The sequence below is a fragment of the Schistocerca americana genome, chromosome 2, assembly GCF_021461395.2.
Source record: "Schistocerca americana isolate TAMUIC-IGC-003095 chromosome 2, iqSchAmer2.1, whole genome shotgun sequence".
Taxonomy (NCBI): domain Eukaryota; kingdom Metazoa; phylum Arthropoda; class Insecta; order Orthoptera; family Acrididae; genus Schistocerca; species Schistocerca americana.
In genome coordinates this window covers 421,276,713-421,301,664 of record NC_060120.1, presented here as the reverse complement: position 1 = coordinate 421,301,664, position 24,952 = coordinate 421,276,713, and the positions used below count along the sequence as shown (strand labels likewise).

The following is a 24,952-nucleotide window of genomic DNA, read 5'->3' as shown; positions in this document are numbered from 1 at the left end:
GGATGGATCATTCAATTATTTAAAAAAAAAATACCTCTTTAATCGAAAATATGATTGTTAGTATCGATAGGGAACCAATTACAATGATATGCGCCCGTAAATGGAAACAAGCAGTTTTATTGATTCCATTTTATAATAATTTTAAAATTAAAAATGAAAATGCTCTTTATTTAATTTCTTAGTAATATCTGTAAATAAATAAAATGGAATAAATTTTCACATTTCTTTCTTAGAAAAATTTTGCGTGAAATACAAATAACGTAGTGCTGCGATGTTGGTTGCCTGCTAGTAATCTAAAACAAAGTGTGAGACGGCAATCGTATTCATGTCTGTATGTCATATAAATATTTAGTTCTCTCAGTTATTGTTTTAGTGTTGATATTAAGTTTCTAAAGCAGCCTGATGTTTAGTTTTCAGTCACAGAATCAGGTAATGCAACCATTCGATAGTGCTTTGTACATAAAATAAGGAGCTGTAGATTTTAGTGTCTTCATATTTATGTTATTACAATTGTTTGCAACTTGCATCAAATGTTGATAGGTCTTGTGCAATCTATCACAAGTGGCTGCAGCATTTAGTCCAAGAAGAACTATTAGACCGTTGAACTCCGAAACGAAAAGTGCCCAAAAAGGAATACAGCAACACAATGATATTGATACACCAATATGTTGTGAAAGTTTCAACGAGGTAAGCTGCTAAGTATTAGTTCCCTGCCATTTAATGCATTTGTTATTTCGTTTGAAGTTCGTTTGCTGTCTCTATCTATGACTCATAACCCTCACTAAAACTTGACTTTGTTTCATATGGTAGTGCATGCACGTAAACCATCAGTGGCGAAAGGAGGATTAAAATTCGCCATCTTCATAGGTTGATCTTAATGCAAAAGTATTGATTGTATGACATGGTGATTTGCTGTTGTTCGTTCTGTGTGTCTCTTTTTTCCACTGAGACGTCAGATCTACTATAACCAAAAATGGATATGTGAATACTAATATTGTAATCATTGTTCTCGATAACCCCTGGTGTTGTATGCTAAATAATGATTGGCTTTAATGCAGAGAAACGTAAGAACAGAAATGAGCGTCAAGGAGACAGGTACCAGAAGTAATGTCTGCAAATGACATTCCTCTCTTTTGAAAGTAAAGAGCGATGATATGGTTGGTGTGGTCACAAGGCATGAATGTAAAGAAATCACAATTACGAAAATCAAAGTGGTATCGTGCAACTGATAGAAGGAAAGAAAGAGTGGCCATGAACACAAAAAAAATGTAATGAAGCATTGGGTTTTAAAGATTAGTGAAAAACATCTTCAGTGATGTTCCGTAATAGTTCGTGTGGGAATTGGCCAGTTTGTAGCATTATATGCAGAATAGTTTCTGGAGCAATACCATTTGTGTTTGACCATCACTAATGTTATATATAACAACACCATGTAGAGTGTCTTGTAACATTTTTGTAGATAGTTATGCTGCGTGGCTTGTTTGTTTGAAATGAATTATGAAACAATTGCAGGCTCCTTGCAGGAGTTCTGGACCCCTGACCCCAACTCAAATCTCAGTTGTGGTGACACTGATCTGTAGATATCAACAGTTAGAATTTCCCGCCATTGGAACCTTTTGTTTAACTGAGCAACAGACAAACAAGTTCATTAATGGAGCAGTGGCTGGCACTGAGTTTTCGTCCATTATTGTCTAAGGATTACTAGTCAGTCAGTCAGTGAACACTGTTTCAGTTTGTGCAAGCAGAGTTCTGTTTTCACTAGGGGCCTACTGCATTTTTGTTACTTAATCCTGCTTGAGACAGATGAGATTTATTCACCCAATTAATTAACATATTATCTTTGTCAATTTACCATAAAACACTTGAAACAGATGAGGCATGGTTCTGTGAACCCTCAGTGGTAGATTTCAACAATATTGAAATGTAGCCTGCCCTCAATCCATGTACAAGTAAATATTTTACCAGCAATAATATATTGCTACACAGAATAGCAAATGCAGATAAGATTAATTTTCTTGTGAAGTTTGGTGCCGTATCATGAACTGACAAAAAAGAACTTTGCTAGATTAGAAGCGAATGAGAAAGTATTTCCAGAAGCCATAAGACCAGTGAAAGGTGGCGTGTCTATTTGAACTGCTCCAGATCTACATAGACTTATTAATCTGCTTTCTTTTACAGATTAAAAAAAGTGATGCAATTGATGTTAAGAGTACGCCTTAGATAAGTTCGTACCGACTAAGGTCCAAAGCGAGGGGAAAGATCCACCGTGGTATAACAATCATGTACGAAAGGTACTACGGAAACAAAGAAAGCTTCATCATAGGTTTAAGAGTAGTCGAATCATAGCTGATAAGGAAAAGCTGAACGAAGCGAAAAAGAGCGTAAAGAGAGCAATGAGAGAAGCATTCAACGAATTCGAACATAAAACATTGGCAAACAATCTAAGCAAGAACCCTAAAAAGTTTTGGTCATATGTAAAATCGGTAAGCGGATCTAAATCCCCTATTCAGTCACTCGTTGACCACGATGGCACCGAAACAGAGGACGACTGAAGAAAGGCAGAAATACTGAATTCAGTGTTCCGAAACTGTTTCACTGCGGAAAATCGTAACACGGTCCCTGACTTCAGCCGTCGCACGGACGCCAAAATGGAAAATATTGAAATAAACGATATCGGAATTGAAAAACAACTGCTATCACTTAGTAGCGGAAAAGCATCTGGACCAGACGAGATACCCTTAAGATTCTACAGTGATTATGCTAAAGAACTTGCCCCCTTTCTATCAGCAATTTATCGTAGATCGCTGGAAGAACGTAAAGTACCTAGCGACTGGAAGAAAGCGCAGGTCGTTCCCATTTTCAAGAAGGGTCATAAATCAGATGCGAATAATTATAGGCCTATTTCGCTTACGTCAATCTGTTGTAGAATAATGGAACATGTTTTGTGTTCTCGTATTATGACGTTCTTAGATAATACAAATCTCCTTCATCATAACCAACATGGATTCCGCAAACAGAGATCATGTGAAACTCAGCTCGCCCTATTTGCCCAAGAAATTCACAGTGCCGTAGACACTGGCGAGCAGATTGATGCCGTATTCCTGGACTTCAGGAAGGCATTTGATACGGTTCCGCACTTACGTTTAGTGAAAAAAATACGAGCTTACGGAATATCGGACCAGGTTTGTGATTGGATTCAGGATTTCCTAGAAGAAAGAACACAACATGTCATTCTTAACGGTTCAAAATCTGCAGATGTAGAGGTAATTTCGGGAGTACCGCAGGGAAGCGTGATAGGACCTTTATTGTTTACAATATACATAAATGACTTAGTTGACAACATCGGTAGCTCCGTGAGGCTATTTGCAGATGACACGGTTGTCTACAAGAAAGTAGCAACATCAGAAGACTCGTACGTACTCCAGGAGGACCTGCAGAGGATTAATGCATGGTGCGACAGCTGGCAGCTTTCCCTAAACGTAGATAAATGTAATATAATGCGCATACATAGGGGCAGAAATCCATTCCAGTACGATTATGCCATAGGTGGTAAATCATTGGAAGCGGTAACGACCGTAAAATACTTAGGAGTTACTATCCGGAGCGATCTGAAGTGGAATGATCACATAAAACAAATAGTGGGAAAAGCAGGCGCCAGGTTGAGATTCATAGGAAGAATTCTAAGAAAATGTGACTCATCGACGAAAGAAGTAGCTTACAAAACGCTTGTTCGTCCGATTCTTGAGTATTGCTCATCAGTATGGGACCCTTACCAGGTTGGATTAATAGAAGAGATAGACATGATCCAGCGAAAAGCAGCGCGATTCGTCATGGGGACATTTAGTCAGTGCGAGAGCGTTACGGAGATGCTGAACAAGCTCCAGTGGCGGACACTTCAAGAAAGGCGTTACGCAATACGGAGAGGTTTATTATCGAAATTACGAGAGAGCACATTCCGGGAAGAGATGGGCAACATATTACTACCGCCCACATATATCTCGCGTAATGATCACAACGAAAAGATCCGAGAAATTAGAGCAAATACGGAGACTTACAAGCAGTCGTTCTTCCCACGCACAATTCGTGAATGGAACAGGGAAGGGGGGATCAGATAGTGGTACAATAAGTACCCTCCGCCACACACCGTAAGGTGGCTCGCGGAGTATAGATGTAGATGTAGATAGTATTGAACCCAGACAGCCCGCACTGCAGGCAATCATTGTAACACACAGTCATGTTGCCTACTCATAAATTGCTTTTCATTTAGTGAATTAAACATTCTCAGAAAACTTCAGTGTCAATTTTCTTGAATTTTTGGGAGTCGCAGTGAACTGCTTTGACTAATTGATATTTGAGTTCTGAACTTATCATATATATAAAAGTTACAAAAATCTTATTCCTGTCTGGTCCCCTTGTCAGGCACTTAATAAAAATGTACTCATTCCATTTCCAAAGAAAGTAGGTGATGACAGACTTAAATGTTGTGAAACTATCAATTTAATAAGCCATGGTTGCAAAATACTGACATGAGTTATTTACAGAAGAATGTGAAAACTTATAGAAGCTGACCTTAGGAAAAATCAGATTGGGTTCCAGGGAAATGTAGGAACACAGGAGGCAGTACTCACAGTGTGACTTGTCATAGAAGATTTGTTAAGGAAAGAAAAACCTATGTCATAGCATTTGTAGGTTTAGAGAGACCTTTACACATTGTTAACTAGAATACACTCATTGAAACTGAAAGTAGCAAGGATAAAATACAAGGAGTAAAAGTTATTTACAACTTGCACAGAAACAAGATTGCAGTTAATAAGAATTGAAGGATATGAAAAGGAAGCTGTAGTTGTAAGGGTTGTAGCCTATTTCCTATATTATTAAAACTGTACAGTGAACAAGCAGTGAAGAAAAAGTAAAGGGAAGGGAACTAAAGTCCTGGTAGAAGAAATAAGAGCCTGGAGATTTTCCAGTGACATGGTAATACAGTCAGAGAAAGCAAAGGACTTGAACTTTATCTTGAAACGAGGTGCTATTTAAAATTATTTCTTCATGCAGTTAAATTTTTCTTCAATTCTGCTTAATATGGCTTCTGGAAAATTATACTGACACCCTGTTCTAGTTGCTGAAGGTGCTGCAGTATTCATGAAGATGTGCTGCGCAGGAGTCCAACATTTATCGTTATTTCAGGCCAATAGAATGAATGAGCTTGACCAAAAGGGTGCATGAATTTGACCAGGGCATTGTGTTCTTCAATATCAGCTTCACACGTTACCAATCCACCAGCAGTTGTCAAAGATGCAGGCAATGCATTGGCCGGGAATAAGACTTAAAACTGACATAAAAGTCACATTGGTGTCAACTGATTGATAAACTGAGACCATAAAAGAAGTTGTATCACTTGAAATCCAGCTAACTTGAATGTGGTCCAAAAAATCCAGTGGCAAAAAATGGCAATTTCCGCGAATTGCAGCTAAGGTGTGCCGTAATTGCAAATCATTCTTCTTGTAGTTTTTTCTGTTTTATATTTCTTTGCTTGTAACAAAGATGAACTTGATTCCTTGTACTTTTTGGTCACAATATTTGAATAAATCCTCTGGGGTTAAAATTTGACCATCTGTCATTTGTTGCAGGCTTGCTCTTGCTGAAGCATTGATCAATTTGGCCAGAAATATATGGATGTCTATCTATTTGGGGAGAAATGTGTGGACAACAGTGGTGTCATGCCTGAGATAATTACTGCTAATCCATAAGCTAATACACTGTACTTCTTCAGCTATTTAGTATACAACAAACTGGTGCGGTGTTGCTTGACTGTTGTCCCAGTGATACCCATGAACAGCATCTTGGATGATGAGAGAATAATTTTCCACAAAATCCATTACAATAACTAGATCACCTTGTTTCAAATTTTCTTTTATTTCCTTCAAGTAAAAAGTCTGATGTTTCGCAATGTAGTGGTGACTAGAAAGCTTCAAAATTTAGGCAATCAAATTGTCATTAAATTCTCCAATAGGCAGTTGCTTTCTCTCCAGTGTATCATGATCAGTGTGGTTCCACAGTTTGAATTCAGTCACATTGTCAAAATCACAGTTTTTAAAAGCTTCCATTAAATATTTCTCCAAATCTACTCTTCCTGGGCAGTTTTCAAACTGTTGAAGCATGCAACCCTTCGAATCTAAACTGCAGACAATCTTGGCAAGAATGGCCTTGTAGTCAGTTTCACCAGGGCTTGCGTTAAGCATTAGCTTCGTATTTTGATGGACAGTGCAAATGCATACTGAATGTGTTTCAGTTGATCTAGAGGTAATGCACCAATTTGGTCGCAACTCGCAAAATTTAGAAAACCCAATTTATTGCTCCATTTTTTCTTCTCGATATTGAGTATGCATCTCTTTCACATTTACAAGCAATAAGAGTTTCTGTTTTTGCTCTACTCCATTAGAACTTCTAATTGAGGCAAAATCCTTCTTTCCTAGACAAAGTAGGCCACATTCATCATTTTCGTAAAAAATTGTAATTTTTTGTTTCATGGCGTCTGAAGTCAGTCTTCCACACTTTGTTGCTGGTGTTGATAGTATGTCATTTTCAACTTTTAGTTGCCTTGCATTCCTAAACATTCGTTTAGAAACTTGGAATTCTCTTGATGTTGTTTTATGGACCAGCTATTGGGAGCAGGTATTAAAATCTGAAGCTTGGTTGGTTTACGAGTTGCAGGTAAGACAGTTTTTTGCTTCAGTTCCTCCAGCAACTGATCATAGTTACTGCAGTTTGTGCATTGCCTGCTTACACTTTCGACTTTGAATTCTAATTGAACCTTCCAGCAGCCTCAGTTTTATCTACAATTGTTCCCTGAACTTAGTTAATTTTTCGCTTTGTGTTGCTTTGCTTTCCTCTTGAGCTTATGCAAGAGAACTTCAAAGGGGAGAGACCAAGAGACATTACACCTGAATCTAACTTTTTTACTGCACTACAGTCATCACTATAATGTGTATCTTCATCATTGTCGGAAGCTGAGGGTGATAATGTTGGATTTGTTGCTAATTCTTTTTGGCAGCATACGCACAACATTTGTCCTTGCTTAATATTCATTTTTGTTATATCATTTGGCTTATCTGCTGCTGCTACAGTAATAACTTACAAACCTTTCCTTGCAGTTAGATCCTTCTTCTGGAAATGATTGCAACAGATCTTCTGCAAAAGTCCGTATTATCTTAAAGTTGTAGCTTCATGGTGCAAACAGATCTGCAAGTCATCATCAAGAGTTAGATCACTGTGCCGATGTATGAAGTCTTGCTCAGTACTGTAACCAGTAATGTGCTTTAATTGATTAGGGGTAGCATTAAAGGTCTTTAAATGGCACTCCAAATTAGTGACCTGTTAAAGGTTGCACTGTGGAATTAGTTCCAGGATCGAAACTTCACCCATGACTGTGGAAAAATTAAATCCAATAATTACCTCAGCTCAGTACAGCCGATAGATACACGAAACATAACAGAAAATTTACATTCCTAGCTTTCGAAACTTTGTTCCTTCATCAGGGAGGAGAGAGGGGAAAAAAGGGGAAGAAGGGAAAGTGGATTCAGTTACTCACAACCCAGGTTATGAAGCAGCAGGGAAAGGTAAACTGGGAGGGTAGCAAGGATGGAGGCATGGTTGTCAGAGGGAAGCCAAAGATATTCTACTGTAAGTACTGTGCCAGCTTCAAACCAAAGAGGATGCATACAGAAGTAAAGAGGTATATAGTATAAAGATAAACACAACTATGTAGGATGAAAAGATGCGTGAATGGCTAAAGAGGAGACGGAAAAAGGAGAAGACTGAAGAGTAAATGGGAGTGAGGTTGGTTAACATAGGTTCAGTCCAGGGGGATGGCGGGGTGAAAGGATGTCTTGGAGTGCAGGTTCCCATCTCCGCAGTTCTGAGGGACTGGTGTTTGGTGGAAGAAGCCAAATGGTATGTACGTTGTAGTAGGTTCCTAGGTCCCTAGAATTATGCTGGAGGGCATGCTCTGCTACTGGGTATTGGACATCTCCTATGCGGACAGTTCGTCTGTGCCTGTTCATGCGCTCAGCCAGTTTAGTTGTCGTCATACCGATGTAAAAGGCTGTGCAGTGCAGGCATGTCAGCTGATAAATGACGTGTTGTTTCACATGTGGCCCTGCCTTGAATTGTGTATGTTTTACCAGTAGCGGGGCAGGAGTAGGTGGTTGTGGGAATGCATGGGGCAGGTTTTGCAGTTGGGTCGGTTACAGGGGTAGGAACCACAGGGTAGAGAAGGTGGTCTGGGAATATTGTAGGGTTTGACAAGGATGTTACGGGGTTTAGGGGGGTGACGAAAGGCAACTCTGGGTGTTGTGGGGAGAATATTGTCAAGGGATGATCTCATTTCAGGGCTTGAGTTGAGAAAGTCATATCCCTGCCGGAGTAATTTGTTGATGTATTCGAGGCCAGGATAATATTGGGTGACACGGGGGATGCTTCTGTGTGGTCTGGGAGTAGCAACATTGTTGTTGGACGGGGAGGAACGTATTGCTTGGGAGAACTGTTTTTGGACAAGGTCTGCAGGATAGTTTCGGGAGAGGAACGCACTGGTCAGGTTATTGGTGTAATTGATATTTATTTGTCTCACATTTTTATATGAGATTTTCTATTAATCATTTAAATCAAATAATTAATAAGATAACATTTTTATTCTGAAAAAAATACAACTTATAATTAAGTTTCAAGAAAACAACAATTACAGCAACAACATATACTAAAATCTTTTTTTCTCTACTGCTGGGGCAGATAGTTTGAGGTCATTTCGTTTTAAGTTAAATTACTTTTAAATGTCATATTTTGATCATTTCACAGTTACTTCAGAGATATTCGTTCAAAGGCTATTACTTCTCATTATTATTTATACTCCACAATAACAGTTCAACTTTTATGATTCTCTTTATCTTAAGTCTGAGAGAAAGTTTACTACCTAAACATTATCTCTGACTGTATGATCAGATATTAGTTCTAAGATGTGATTACTTTTTCCTTTCTTAATTCAGATTCACTTGTGATTTTTTAAATTATGAAATACCATTTTCATGGCCCAAGCCAAATTTAACTCAAAGCTTTGACTTGTGTGGTTTACAAATAATATTTTTCTAACAATTAAAGATGACCATGCAGTACTCAATGGAAACTAAAAAAATCTAGTTTTGAAATGATTTAGAAATTATTCTGGAAAACACATGAGTTTCCGCCCTTACAGTCACTGTGGACACACTTAAGGAGAGGAAAAGGTTTTCATCTAAGTACAGGAACGATTTTTAATATCAACAATAATTATTTTTTAACCAAATGAACTTACAAGAATTTACAGCAAGCTATGATGCAGCATATAATACATCAACATCTGACAAAGCTGCCATCAAGTAGAAACTAACCAAGATGCAAAATACGTGAGAAATCAATTATGACAGCTTTGTCTTTTATAGTCATCCATGGAAACTAAAGCTTTATCACATAAAAATTAGAACACATCTTTCTATGCCATGATTACATAAATTATTTTGTGACAAATAATAAATTATTTTAATTATTTATTACACTACTGGCCATTAAAATTGCTACACCAAGAAGAAATGCAGATGATAAACGGGTATTCATTGCACAAATATATTATACTAGAACTGACATGTGATTACATTATCATGCAATTTGGGTGCATAGATCCTGAGAAATCAGTACCCAGAACAACCACCTCTGGCCGTAATAACGGCCTTGGTATGCCTGGGCATTGAGTCAAACAGAGCTTGGATGGCGTGTACAGGTACAGCTGCCCATGCAGCTTCAACACGATACCACAGTTCATCAGGAGTAGTGACTGGCATATTGTGACGAGCCAGTTGCTCGGCCACCATTGACCAGACGTAATCAATTGGTGAGAGATCTGGAGAATGTGCTAGCCAGGGCAGCAGTCGAACATTTTCTGTATCCAGAAAGGCCCATACAGGCCCTGCAACATGCGGTCGTGCATTATCCTGCTGAAATGTAGGGTTTCGCAGGGATCGAATGAAGGATAGAGCCACGGGTCGTAAACCAAGCGAGGTGGCGCAGTGGTTAGCATACTGGACTCGCATTTGGGAGGATGACGGTTCAATCCCATCTCCGGCCATCCTGATTTAGGTTTTCCGTGATTTCCCTAAATCGTTTCAGGCAAATGCCGGGATAGTTCCTTTGAAAGGGCACGGCCAATTTCCTTCCCAATCCTTCCCTAACCCGAGCTTGCGCTCTGTCTCTAATGACCTCGTTGTCGACGGGACGTTAAACACTAACAACCACCACCACCACGGGTCGTAATACATCTGAAATGTAACATCCACTGTTCAAAGTGCCGTCAATGCGAACAAGAGGTGACCGAGCCATGTAACAAATGGCACCCCATACCATCACGCCAGGTGATACGCCAGTATGGCGATGACGAATACACTCTTCCAATGTTCATTCGCCGCAATGTCGCCAAACACGGATGCGACCATCATGATGCTGGAAACAGAACCTGGATTCATACGAACAAATGAAGTTTTGCCATTCGTGCATCCAGGTTCGTCATTGAGTACACCATCGCAGGCGCTCCTGTCTGTGATGCAGCGTCAAGGGTAACCGCAGCCATGGTCTCCGAGCTGATAGTCCATGCTGCTGCAAATGTTGTCGAACTGTTCATGCAGATGGTTTTTGTCTTTCAAACGTCCCTATCTGTTGACTCAGTGATCGAGACATGGCTGCACTATCCGTTACAGCCATGCGGATAAGATGCCTGTCATCTCGACTGCTAGTGATACGAGGCTGTTGGGATCCAGCACGGCATTCCGTATTAACCTCCTGAACCCACCGATTCCATATTCTTCTAACAGTCATTGGATCTTGACCAATGCGAGCAGCAATGTTGTGATACGATAAACCGCAATCGCGATAGGCTACAATCCGACCTTTATCAAAGTCGGAAACGTGATGGTACGCATTTCTCCTCCTTATACGAGGCATCACAACAACGTTTCACCAGGCAATGCCGGTCAACTGCTGTTTGTGTATTGGAAATCGGTTGTAAACTTTCCTCATGTCAGCACATTGTAGGTGTCGCCACCGGCGCCATACTTGTGTGAATGCTCTGAAAAGCTAATCATTTGCATATCACAGCATCTTCTTCCTGTCGGTTAAATTTCGCGTCTGTAGCACGTCATCTTCATGGTGTAGCAATTTTAATGGCCAGTAGTGTATTATAAATGACCAGAAGGCTCACAGATGAACAGCAGTAAGAGTAAATAATTGTAATGCAACTTATCTACCGTATTTGCTTGAATCTAAGTCGCACTTTTTTTCTGGTTTTTGTAATCCAAAAAACTGCCTGCGCCTTAGAATCGAGTGCCAAGTAAGTGGAAGTTCTGAAAAATGTTGGTAGGTGCCGCCACAACAAACTTCTGCCGTCGAATATATGTAGCGCTACATAGGCATGCTTTGCAAGCACAAAGATAAATACTGGTGACAAAACCTCTGCGTCAGTAGATAAATTAAAAGAAAAGAAGAATGTAAACATCATGCCATGTGTTCTTTCATGTTTGCTGCTATCTCATTTAAATCCTGTCTAGTTATTAATCTACAAAACTAGAGTGAGACAACAGCAAACGCGGAAGAATATACATATCATGTCGTGTTTATATTCGTATTATTCTTATGCTGAATAGTGATACAGTCAGAAATGAAGCACGGCAGCTGACTAGATTTTTAAATCCTATATGACTCTAATTTCTGTGCAAAATTTAATGTACCAAATAGGCAGCTGCAAATATTTTCAAACGGAGAAAAATTTTTGCTAAACTCCCGTTCAGAACATCTTCTATCATACGCCGTCTATTATTTGGTTCTTGTTGATCATTATCAGAGAAAGCAGCAGTGTAAGTAACAACAGATAGCGGTCTCTTGCCATTGTTTCGCTTATGAGACAATTTTTCTCTCTCTCTCTCTCTCTCTCTCTCTCTCTCTCTCTCTCTCTCTCTCTCTTTTTTTTTTTTTAAAAAAAAACGTGGTAGCGCACACAAAAGCAAGCTATGCCACGAGCGGCAACAGGTCGTAAACACTCATTATCAGAATGCGTACCTCCCTTCCTCCCTGCTCTCAGGTACAGGAAGAAATAGTGTAGTCAGGTATTTTTCATTCAAGAAAATGATATAAAATTCAATATTACGCAGGTTTTTGACAGGGTCAGAACTGGAACTTTTTTATGGCTGCCTACAAGTCGCCATTCATTTCCAACATATTAAAAATATCCTACACCCCCACATCTCCCCCCCCCCCCCCAACCCCCCTACCCATTACAAACTATCACACGAGTACCCTTAATTACATATTTTCATAATACACAAGTATAAATATGAAAACCAACATACGGTATGCTAACTTCGCAAACACATCAACATAAAAGCACAAGCCCTAACATTATGGAAATGTCACTGTTTTGTCTCACAAAATTGTAAACACTGTGGATTGAATAAATTCAAAACATTGGACATCTTCAGTTTATGTTAGCAAACACGAAACACATTAAGCATGTAGCGAAACTAACATACACTGTAATAAAGATCTCTCCAAAACCTGTTCTTTAAAATGATTTATTGTGATAAAATGTTGACAAATGTAACAATTTGTGGATAAATTTGCTACCACCAGATCTTATCTTGGAGCTAGATTTTCGTGTTGTTCAGCACTTGATTATGAAATGGGAAAGAGATATTTTTGGCTGGATTGTGATATTGACTTCTCATCCTGAAATCTTGCGAAAGTAGAGAGATCTTAACTACAGAGTGGCTATACAAGGGAGGGGGGAGAGAGAGGGGGGAACGCTTCTGGAAAAGAGGAATTTGTTAAGATCTGATATCAGTTTAAGTGACAGGCAATTTTTCTGAAGGTATGTGTGTGATTTGTGGTCTTGGATTGAAATAAAACATGGACTGTAAGTGGTTCAGACAAGAAGAGAATAGAAGGTTTTAAAATGTGGCACTACAAAAGAATGCTGAATATTAGATGGTAAATCATATAACTAATTAGGAAGTACTGAATGAAAATGGGTGGTGGCCAGGAAGGAGGGGGGGGGGGGGGGGGCGGGGGGTATGGGTTTATGGCTCAACTTGACTAAAATATGGGATCTATTGTTAGGTTACATCTGAGGAATCAAGGTATTGTCAGTTTGGTGTTGTAGGGAAGTGAGGGTGGTGGGGGTTAAAAATTGTAGAGGGAGATCAGGAGATGAATGTAATAAGAAAATTCAAATGGATGTATGTAGGTTGCAGCAGTTATTCGGAGATAAAGAGGTTTACACCGGATTAGCACACACGGAGAGCTGCATCAAACTAGTCTTGATGCTGAAGACTACATGAATTGACATACAGACAAGTGTGATGTGAATTATCAGGCTTTCCCAATGGATTTGTTCAATTATTTGGCTAATATGTCTGCTGCCAGGTCATGTTTTGTGTTTCCCACAATATTTCCTCAAGGCAACTGCTCGACATTTTCAGGTGGTAGCTGTTCGTTACTGCTGATAAGTAGCAACTGCTTGCATTCAGATTATGACAGTCAGCAGCCACCAACTGTCAATGCTGAGCTGTTGCCTTGAGGAAACATTGGGGGATTCACAAAGCATGATTCAATGGCAGACCTGGGCCCATATATTGAAATATAGTAGATTTTAAGTCAGTTATCTGATCATGATGACAAATTCTCCACAACAGGAGACATGAAAATCCTAGAATATATGCTAGATTGGAAAATCATTAGAACAGTTAACAAGCTCTTCAGACAAGTTTAGAAGGAACCTGGGAAGCACCAACTGGAATGAGGTATGTGGGCAGTGGATGTAAATTCTGAAATTGTGAACGTCGTTGCTCAGTAGAGAAGAAGTACTCTGAGCGTGTAATATTAGTTGGAGGTGCCGGCCAGTGTGGCCGAGCGGTTCTAGGCGCTTCAGTCTGGAACCATGCGACCGCTACGGTCGCAGGTTCAAATCCTGCCTCAGGCATGGATGTGTTTGATTTCCTTAGGTTAGTTAGGTTTAAGTAGTTCTAAGTTCTAGGGGACTGATGACCTCAGATGTTAAGTCCCATAGTGCTCGAGCCATTTGAACCATTTTTTTAGTTGGAGGTGACTTTAACTTGGCAAGTATAGATTACAATGTCTATGGATTCCTTGCAGATGGTATGAACAGTCAATCTTTTGAAGAATTAATGAACACTTTTTTTCTGAAAACTGTTTTGAACACATAAAGCGCTAACAAAAATATAATGGAAGTATATTTTTTTTTTCCTTCAGATCTTGTAGCTAAAAGCAGACCTGACCTTATAAGGATTAGTGATCATTATGTCATCGTAGCCATGATGATTACTTAAGTTAATAAATCCATCAAGAGTGCTAGGAGAATTTTTATGCAGAAAAGAACAGATAAGCAGTTGTTAGGATCCTACTTGAATAGTGAGTGAACATCATTTCATTTCATTGATGGATATAGAGACATTACAGACCAGTTTAAACTGATTGTTAATCACACTCTCAAGAAATATGTGCCATGTGTGGATTTGGGTTGGTGAAGACCCCACCATCGTTCAGTAACAAAATTCAGAAAATACTGAGAGAAAGCGAAGATTGTTGCACTCTTGGATCAAAAAAAGAACCCAGAGATTGCTGCATGCAAAAGTTACAAGAAATTCGATTATGTATAAAAAGAGCAATGTGCTAGCATACAACCTCCACCATCATTTGTTAGAAGAGAATTTTCCTGAAAATCCCAGAAAATTCTGGTTCTTCATAAAATCGTTAAGTGGGGTGGAGTGTTCTATTCAGTCACTTGTCAGAGGGAAGTTGAAGTTTTGAATTTTACTTTCAAACAATCATTCATGCAGGGTGATTATAGAGATGTACCATTGTTTGGCCACTCCACAAACTCCTGTATGGAGGACCAAAATAAACATCTGTGGTGAAGAGCAGGTGATAGAGCTGAAAACAAATAAGTCACTGGGTATGGACGGAATCCCAATTCATTTTTGCAGAGTGCACTATTTTGCATTCACCCCATACTTAGCTTCTATTTATCGTGAGTCTCTTGCCCGGCAGAAAGTCCCAAGGAACTGGAAAAATGTGCCATGGTAAAAGAATAGATCCGGAAAATTACATACCAATACCCTTAACATCTGTTTACTGTGTAATTCTGGGGTATATTCAAAGTTCAAATATAATGAAGTACCAAGAGAAAGAAAAGCGTCTGTCAATAAATCAACAAAAATATAGAAAGCATCATTCGTGCAAAACCCATCTTTCTCTCTTCTCGCACAATGTCCTGCGAACCACAGATGAAGTGCAACAGACAGATTCTGTATACCTAGATTTCTGATGCTTTAGACACATTGCCACACTGCAGAATGTTAACATAGGTCCAAATGGACAGAGTGGGTTGTCAGGTATGAGAGTGGCTCAAACCCCTTTTATTTAGTGGAACCTACCGTGGTAATCCCCTCAGGTTTGCTACTGGACCTTAAAATTAATGACTTGAAAATTTCAAACAATGGAAACCCCAGGTTAGAATATCAACAATGTAAGGAAAAGATAGATTGCAACTTGCCTTAGAGATTACATGATAAGTTGCAGACAGGCATATTTAAGACACTTATTCATTAGCCTTTTCCAGAAAAAGAAAAAAGAAATAGAAACACACACATTCATGTACACAAGCAAGCACACATCGTACATACGTGATTGCCAACTGTGGAAGCTCATACCAAAGTGCCATTTTTCTTTCTCTGTCTTAAGTGTCTTTTAGATGTGCCTGTCTACAACTTCTTGTGTCATCTTTATGATAAGTAGCAACGTTGACTTATTATTTTGGCTATCCACCATCTCCCACTGAAAACTGATGCCAAGGCTGGAGACCAGTCTTCTGTATAGGCCCTCGTACTGCTGGAACAGCGTTGCCAAATGTCTTATCTGTGCAGGATTGGAGAGGTCAGGCCAGGAAGTGGATATCTAATGTGGGTAGAGTTTTAATAATCAACAGAAAATCTGTTAAACGTTATGTCAGTTTTACTGCATAATTAGGGAGACACATGGTGCACCCAGGGAAGTCACCTAACGCCTCTAGGGGCCATCTATGGCCAAAGTGTCGAATGTACCATAGGAGAATAGGAAAAGAGTTGTCAAGACAGGAGTCAGCAGCCAGCAGCAGAGAAAGTGAGCTCATTTTGAGCTTTCTGTTCGCAGCTTTAGAGGCCTTACGGAGCAGTTTCCTATACTCACATTGGTACAGGGTTGCAGGTTACATTCACAAGGCATCCATTTGTCAGCAGTCGTTAACCACGAGAACGATGCTAGCCCAGTAGCATGGGCTGGTACTGTGAGTGGTCGTGGGTGCAGTCTCCCAGCAAATAGTACTCTTAACCAAAGAAATCAATTCATACGATTTTAATAAACTATCCTGATTCCTTCCAGATGTATTGTCACCTGCATACTCCTTCGCTCTTCCACAAAAGTGGAGTTATCAAGTTTGCAAAAGTTGTGATTTCTAAAATACTCTGTTGGACAGACGGTGTATTATGGGGGCTTGATTGCTTGCACCTCATGAGTCAGTGGTATGGAACTGCAACACTCCATCAGGTGGACATAGGGACCTGTGGGGATGTTTAAAATAATAAAAAGGGGATGTAATTTAGAGGGGAGGGGGGGGGGGGGGATTATTTGCTAACTACACTTGTCTTGATTGAATAAATGCAAGATGCAAAAGGCCTCAGAGAATTTCAGTAAGGAGAGTGAAACTATTCTGTTACAAAGTGATTTAAGGTTGTTTTTTTTTACCAACATTTGTGAGACAATTGAAGAGTATGAGGGGTTGATTTTGCTGTCTTCTACAAATTATTCCATAAAGGGAGTTAATTGGGATAAAATTTATAAGAAGTACAACCTGAACAACAACAAAAAATATATCATGAGCCTGTTTTTTTTTTTTTTTTTTTTTTTTTTTTTTTTTTTTTTTTTTTTTTTTTTAATCGCAAAATTTATTAGTAAGAATCATTAAAATGTGGCTGTAGGCCATGTAATGTAGGAGTCTATCTTGTCATGATAATGGTAGGTGTATTGTACCAAATCATTGCCCTTGGCGCAATAACATTTATTCAAATAATGGATTATGCAAACCCAAATGAGACTACTGAACTGTACTGTCTCAAGAACAGAATGGTTTCCATTCACTCAAAACTGATTTTAAAATAACTTGTTCCATAAATGAATGAAGGCTTAAACGTAAGGAAATAGTAGCAGAAATATTAAGATCTTCATGATAGGCCTTAATACTAAAAACACTTTTAGCACCTTTCTCAAGTCAATCACACACATAGTTAATCCCTTTGAGTCTTCAGTCTTACGACTCTTTTGCAACATACGTCCTCAATTATTTGCGGGATGTATTCCAGTCTCTGTCTTCCTCTACAGTTTTTACTCTGTGCAGCTCCCTCTAGTGCTATTAGTAGCATGGAAATTGTTGCCTGGTGTCTTAACAGAAGCCATCATCATCCTGTCCCTTCTACTTGCCAGTGTTCTCCAAATGTTCCTTTACGCACCGATTCTGCAGAGAACTTCCCCTTACAGAACAATGAAGTTACTTTTGCTGGTTTGCTAAAGAGATTTGGCTTTTATTAATCCTTTCTAATGAGGCAGTCAATTTATTTGAAACAAAGTGCTTAATTTCACACTATTCGCTGGTTTCAACTGTTAGCTGTATTTCAAGTGCACGTATGGCATTATGCTATAATAAAGAACCAAACATGAGTACTGGTAATCCAAGAAAATTTATATACAGATGTGCATTTTAAGCCAAATCATGCACTTTAGTATGGTTCGCGAAATCCTGACGCTCTTGAAGTATCCTTTGATGTCTTGTTTCTTTTATGACATAGTGTAAGATCTTTTAATGTTTTACATGTACGATCATATGGGCTTCCTGCATCATTGTAGCTATGCAAGCGCGGTGGTGCCAGTTATCTGGCGCTTTCTTGCAACTGCTGAAACGGACCTATTTCTAACAGGTCGCGGGAAAATATTGCGAAGGGTGGTTTGAAAAGCGTTACATTCAAAGCAGATTTCCTTTTACGCAAGATGAATTATGTTCGAGAATGTACGATTAATTTCTTAAATCACAAAGCGTTTGACTCTCATTTAAAAATCAACACTTTGAGGATGACCATTTAGAAGAATTTTGAGCCCAGAAGATGAGACATTTGCATCGTTATTAAAAATTTCACTGGCACATTTGTGTGTGTATCTTAAAGTGCAACATGTGCAAAAAAGATAAACATTATATGTGGAAGCTTAGCTTCTCTTCCAACTTTTTAATCTTCGAGACCAACATTATATGTGAATGTTATGTATATTAATTTAAGCCATTAACTTTTCTTATTTGTGTATTTGCGCTGCTTAAGAGTGATCTTGCTGTTGGCTGACCATATCACATGTACTATTGGTGTCATCAGCTGGCGAGATCGTGTGAATGATCCATGACGCTTACAAAAGCGCATCACAATCTCAATTTCAATGCTTCAGAAAGTGACATGCGTTATTTGGTGGAATTCAAATTTATACCTTTGTAATACGAAAATATGCAGCGTACAGTATATTGATAATTTTTTTTCTTGTGGACCGTCTGACAGCAACTGATTAAAACACAATTTTGGTGCCATACGCGTTTCGCCTTTATTTTCTGCAAGGCATCCTCAGTGGCAGGTTGGGTGGTCAATTTCTTACATATTACGCTCCCGTAGCGTTTTTGGTCTTGTTTTTCTTATGAATGCCAAATTGTGTTTTTTTTCCCACAGCACTATGAACTGAACAATTGTTTCAATGCAATGTTTGGAAACCAAAACATAGATCCGATTGTGTGTCTTATCCCATTCTACCAAAACCAGATGGGCAGGATGGAAAAGGCCAATCAGAAAGTGGACATGTCTTGGCTGTTTTTTAGTAATCAACAGAAAATGTGTTAAAGATTTCAGGTTTATTGCATAAGCAGGCTGCAACCTAATGGGGTAATTTAGGGAATGTAAAATGGTAATGAATCATAGCACTGTTCTTGTTTTTGATCTCTGTAAAATAAATAATTGTCAAATGTTGTTTATGATTGTTGCTTTCACCAAAGATTGACATTTGAACCTCCACATGCACCTGCACAAATAAAAAAATTGAATAAAAGTAAGACAACGTACTGTTCTTAGGGCCTCTTAATGTGTGGTTGTATTCCAAATTGTTGGCTAAGTCACTGTCCAGAGCCAACCAACACATCCATTGCACTAATCCTAAATGTTACTTATAGACTTGCACTGATGTGAGTCATGCAACACCCTTCAGACTTCCAAAAGCATGCCTAAATTATAAATTTATGTTATAAATGTCACACATGAATATGGACGTGAATTTCTTCAGCTTTTCACTTCTACTTGTTTTTGTATAGCTTTAATGGTGGTGTTTTTGTTCATATGGGTGCTATTTTTTGTTGTTACATCATTAATAAACATCAGACAAACTAATTACTGTCATACATCTTTACTTACATGTATTTACTACTGCTTTTTTTCTGTACTTTCACTATTTTGTGTCTTATTTGTTAGAGAATTCACTTTTTCATGCATGGAATATACAGTCTACCCTATAATTTGAAGTATCTAATATTCACTGAAAATCAAGTAAAACTGTTAGTCACTGGAACCTACCCACTGACACTGCTTTTGTGTGAATCACTTAAAGTGTTAGTAAGTTACTAACTTTTGAAGGTTATTTTATATCTACAACATTTAACATTTATTAACTTGTAAGGTAAATCTTGTAGTGAGGATAAATCTTCACTCATACCCTTGTCTGATTTTCATCTTCAGAACCATATAACTGGCTTCTCTGTCACCGATTTGGTTTTTATTTTGTAATTTCCCATATTTCATATTTTCTATCAATTTGGCATTAGTGGCTATCTCCCAAGTCCGCTCAGCTGGTTGGGTTTTTTGCAGCACATGGTCAGAGCCTCAGGCTGGCTGACCTGCACTCAGGATTTCTCATGCTTTGAGCTCAATCAGGCATCGCATGTCAAGGGTGCTGCCACCTACTGACCATGCCACCAAGCTCGTCCGTCATAATACATCCCTCCACAGCTGACATTTGCCAATAGAGCTGCTAGTGTTAAGTCAGGATTCACGCACACAGCTGCATCTGTTTTTACAGTTTTTTGAAGCCATTTCCTGGATGAACCATCTCAGCACCCAGGGATGATGGACCATTATGACCTAAGTGTCGAGTGGATCGCAGGACAGGAGGGAAAGACTTCATGTCAAGTTGGGAGAGAGGCTTAGGTCATCTGTGCCCAGAACTCTGAGCAGTTTGCTATGCTCTCATTGGTCAATGGTTGCAGGTGACATTCATGAAGCGCCTGTTCTTTGCCAGTCTTCATCTGTTAGAATGATGCTAGCCCAGCAACACTGACTGGTACTGCGAGCGAGCTGTGTGAGCACTCCACCAGCAAGCAACACTCTTAACCAGAGAAATCATGTCAAATTTTTTTTGATAAACTTCCCTGATTGCCCCCAATGGATAGCCACCAACACATATAACTCTCATCAGGACAGCCACACAAAAGAACATTGTGTTTTGATGCAGGATAGCAAATACAGAGGTCACCTCTTCATCTTTCTTGCAGTCTAAAATGAAATTCACATCACTTGGAATAATACTGAGCCACATAAGATTAAGACAAGATGTTCAGTCAGTATTATGAATGCCCTCTTTGTTTCTGGAGTAAGTGAATGTTTTTGTATTGAAATCAGAATAAGGTCATCTTGTTTTGGCCGTCTGAGGATCATGTTAATTTGAATGAGTTTATAGTCTTCATCTAATATTCTTTCCTTTTCGTACTTTGCTTCTTCATTCTCCTGTTTATGATGTTTTTGTCCTGGATGTAGCTCTGTCATGGAAACCTATCGCAGCTGCAAATTTAGATTTTAAAGTTACCCAGTTTTATTCCTGTTTCTTCCAGATCACTTTATACTTTTTTATTCAGGGTCCTGTGGGCCTCTTGTTCACAAGCAACTTCAACACCTGATGTGTGCTCTTCCTGTGGTCCATTCTAAGAAGTTGTCTTAATGAACGTAATTCTTTTCCTGATGATATCTGAGACTTCTCGATTTGGGTACAGTTCGTGGTTCACTCCTCTTCTATATTGACCCATCTGCTCTTCTTTGAGGTTCCAATATCCTCCAGAATATCCTTCATTCCACAAGTTCTAGACTCCTAAGTAATCCTGTTCATACAGGTTTTAGACTTTAGGCTGCGTATAAGGCTTCAAGGCGGATTAGAGTCTGGTAATGTCTTAATTCTGCGTTGATATAAAGAGTCTTATTACTGTAGATGTTCATAGTGTATTTTTATTTTAAATTCATTTTGTTTAGTCATGCTGTCATAGTTCTTATTTCTGTCAGTCCAGTTTCTCCTGTCAAGTGATGTAATTACTTGATTTAGTTTTCCTGTGCTTTTCCTTTTTATTTTATTGCCATTTCTGATTTTTGCTTCAACTTTTAGTTCTGATTATTCGATAAAAATAATGTATAATATGCTGCAAAAAGTAAGACTAACAAGTCCAACATATGTGTGGTTACATAGCCTATTTAATAACAATTAAATCAGTAATGTAATTCAGTTTGGCTGTGGACAAAAATATTTTAAAATAATCACCTAATAATAATCACCTATCTTTTCTTTTTCTATAGGTGCTCAAAAACTGTTCTAAATCAATATTGGAAAACTTTTCATCTTTAAAAATATCTGTGACCGATGGAAGTGCCAAAATTAATAGCAGAAATTTATCCTGGAGACCTTCCAGAACAAAATCATTGCCTTGGCTGGTATCATATAAATCAGCAGACTCATTTTATGAGAATAAACATGGATCACTTGTTAACAGTTTTCCAGTTTTTCCAAACATTGCCGTCTCAACTAAATTCCACAGAAGTATACTACAGAGCCATTACTGTCGTAATCCACTTGTTCTTGGTAAGTAGAAAACCTAAAACATGTCTGAGACTTCACGTACTTTGTATTGTATAAAAAAGATAACCAGACAGTTAAATTACATGTTAAGTATTATTTTATTGGAGTATAGCCACTCATTTCATGTGATCATTGCCAAAAATATATTTGCAACAGCCTCTTTTAAAATTTTATCTTAATAAATCGCCACATTTCAGCATGGAACTGTTTATATAGAATGAGATTTTCACTCCGCCGCGCAGTGTGCGCTGATATGAAACTTCCGGGCAGATTAAAACTGTGTGCCCGACTGAGACTCGAACTCGGGACCTTTGCCTTTCGCGGGCAAGTGCTCTACCAACTGTTTGGAAGGTAGGAGACGAGATACTGGCAGAAGTAAAGCTGTCAGGACCTGGCGTGAGTCGTGCTTCGGTAGCTCAGATGGTAGAGCACTTGCCCGCGAAGGGCAAAGGTCCCGAGTTCAAGTCTCGGTCAGGCACACAGTTTTAGTCTGCCAGGATGTTTCTGTTTATATAGCTTTGAAACGTGATCTGGTTGTTACACAGTGAATGATAAAACCTCTTTCCATTTAAAAAAAAAAAGGGAAAAAATAAGTTTGATTATATCTTGGTTTAGTGATGATTTAGGAACCCTGTAGTGAACTGCAAGTCATACCAATTGGCAGATTTGAATTGAGATTGTGGTTATAAAATACAAATCAGAAAACAGAAGAATGAAGAAAGACATTAAGTGCAGGAGAAGTGGCCAAGTGTTAAACCAAAGTATGGAGTGTAGTTTAGTAGAAGAAGAATGTGTGGTGGTGCAAAGACATTACAGATAGTTTAATAAAGTTAAAGTATTATTTAATGGATTGGTAACTGGAGAAATGCTAGAGTTTGTGGATAGAAGCATGTGTAACACTCCAAGGGGGATACTGATGTTAAAGATATCACCCTGAATGACTTTTATTGTGTGCTAATGTAAACGTAAATTGAACTTTATAACATTTTCTATGTCAGCCAAGTATTTGAAGGAAGAGGGGGGGGGGGGGAGTTGTTGTGGGATTTGAACCAGCCTAAATTAGGCAAAATTAATTTCAACCAAATGTTTAACACAAGGTAAAATAACTGCCTTCATATTAAGTAATTATAGAAGCAAACTACATCTCATTAACAAACATGAACATTAGTTTTTTTCATTGACTGTCAGAGCGTGTTCGCATTGCACAGATCATGAAATGTATGTAGGAGCCCTGAATATGTTTTAGTTTAACTCAAGTACTACAACTTATTTTAGGAGCACAAATATTTCAAGAACAGATAGCTGAACCTTACTCGAACTTTCACTGTCGAATTATGTATGGACAGTCTGACTAACACTATCAACATTGAATAATAGCAACAAAAACATATACGTATAAATACCCATCTACATCTATATCCGGCAAACCACTGTGAGGTGTATGGCAGAGGGTACTTCCCATTGTACCAGTTATTAAAGTTTCTTCTTGTTTCATTCACACATGGAATGCAGGAAGAATGATTGTTTGAATGCCTCTGTGTGTGTGCAGTGATTATTCTAATCTTATCCTATTGATCCCCATGAGAGCGATACGTAGGGGGTTGTAGCATATTCCTAGAGCAATCATTTAAAGCTGGTCCTCGAAACCTCAGTAATAGACTTTCTCAGAATAGTTTACATCTATCTTAGAGTCTTACAGTTCAGTTCCTTCAGTATCTCTATGACATTCTTCCACGGATTAAGCAACCCTGTGACCATTCGTACTGCCCTTCTCTGTATATGTTCAGTATCCCTGTGTTAGTCCTATCCAGTAGGGGTCCCACGTACTTGAGCAGTATTCTAGAACTTGTCGCACAAGTGATTTGTAAGCAATCTCATTTGTAGACTGATTGCACTTCCCCAGTGTTCTATCAATAAACTGCAGTATGCCACCTGCTTTAACGACGACTCAACCTATGTGATCATTCCATTTTATATCCCTCCAAGGTGTTACACCCAGATATACGTATGAGTTGGCAATTCCAGGAGTGACTCATTGACATTATAGTCGTATGATACATTTTTTCGTTTTGTGAATTGCAAAATTTTACATTTCTGAACATATAGAGCAGGTTGCCAAACTCTGCACCACTTTGAAATCGTATTAAGATCTGACTGAATATGTATGTAGCTTCTTTCAGATAGTGCTTCATTGTAGATAACTGCATCATCTGCAAAAGGTCTTATTTTACTATTAATATTGTCTGCAAGGTCATTAATGAACGGCGTGAATGGCAAGGGTCCCTGCCTACTTCTCTGGGGCGCACCTGAAGTTCCTTCTACATCTGACGATGATTCTCCATCCAAGATAACATGTTGTATTCTCCCTCCAAAACATCGTCAGCCTAGTCACAAATTTCGCTTGATACCCCCATATGATCATACTCTTGGTAATATGTGTAGGTGTGGTACTGAGTCAAATGGTTTTCGGAAATCAAGATTTACAGCATCTATCTAATTGGCTTGACTCAAAGCTTTCATTATGTCATCCAAGAAAAGTGAGTTCGGTTTCACATGTTCTGTGTTTTCGGAATCCATGCTGGTTGGCATTGAGGAGGTCATTCTATTCAAGGTACCTCATCATATTAGAGCTCAGAATATGTTCTAAGCTTCTACAAGAAATTGATGTCAAGAAAATTTGACAGTAGTTTTGCGTGTCACTTCTACTACCTTTCTTGTAAATGGATGTGACCTGTGCCTTTTTCCAAGAAGGGGGCATGGTGTTTTGTTCAAGGGATCTATGATAGAATATAATCAGAAGAGGTGGCTAACTCTGCCACAAATTCAGTACAGAATTTGACAGGGATTCAGTAGGACCCTGGAG

General features: G+C 38.7%; 1 protein-coding gene across 1 annotated transcript in view; it reads left to right on the top strand.

The window, feature by feature from the left end:
* The first annotated feature begins 269 nt into the window (after positions 1 to 269).
* The window catches only part of LOC124594340 (ATP-dependent zinc metalloprotease YME1L-like), a 110,341-nt gene continuing 85,658 nt past the window's right edge, over positions 270 to 24,952 (top strand). Inside the window, exons 1-3 of the mRNA XM_047132708.1 lie at positions 270 to 429; positions 541 to 687; positions 21,810 to 22,092. Of these exons, the coding sequence (XP_046988664.1) occupies positions 403 to 429; positions 541 to 687; positions 21,810 to 22,092 (457 nt within the window). The 5' untranslated portion in view covers positions 270 to 402. The remainder of the gene's footprint in view (positions 430 to 540; positions 688 to 21,809; positions 22,093 to 24,952) is intronic.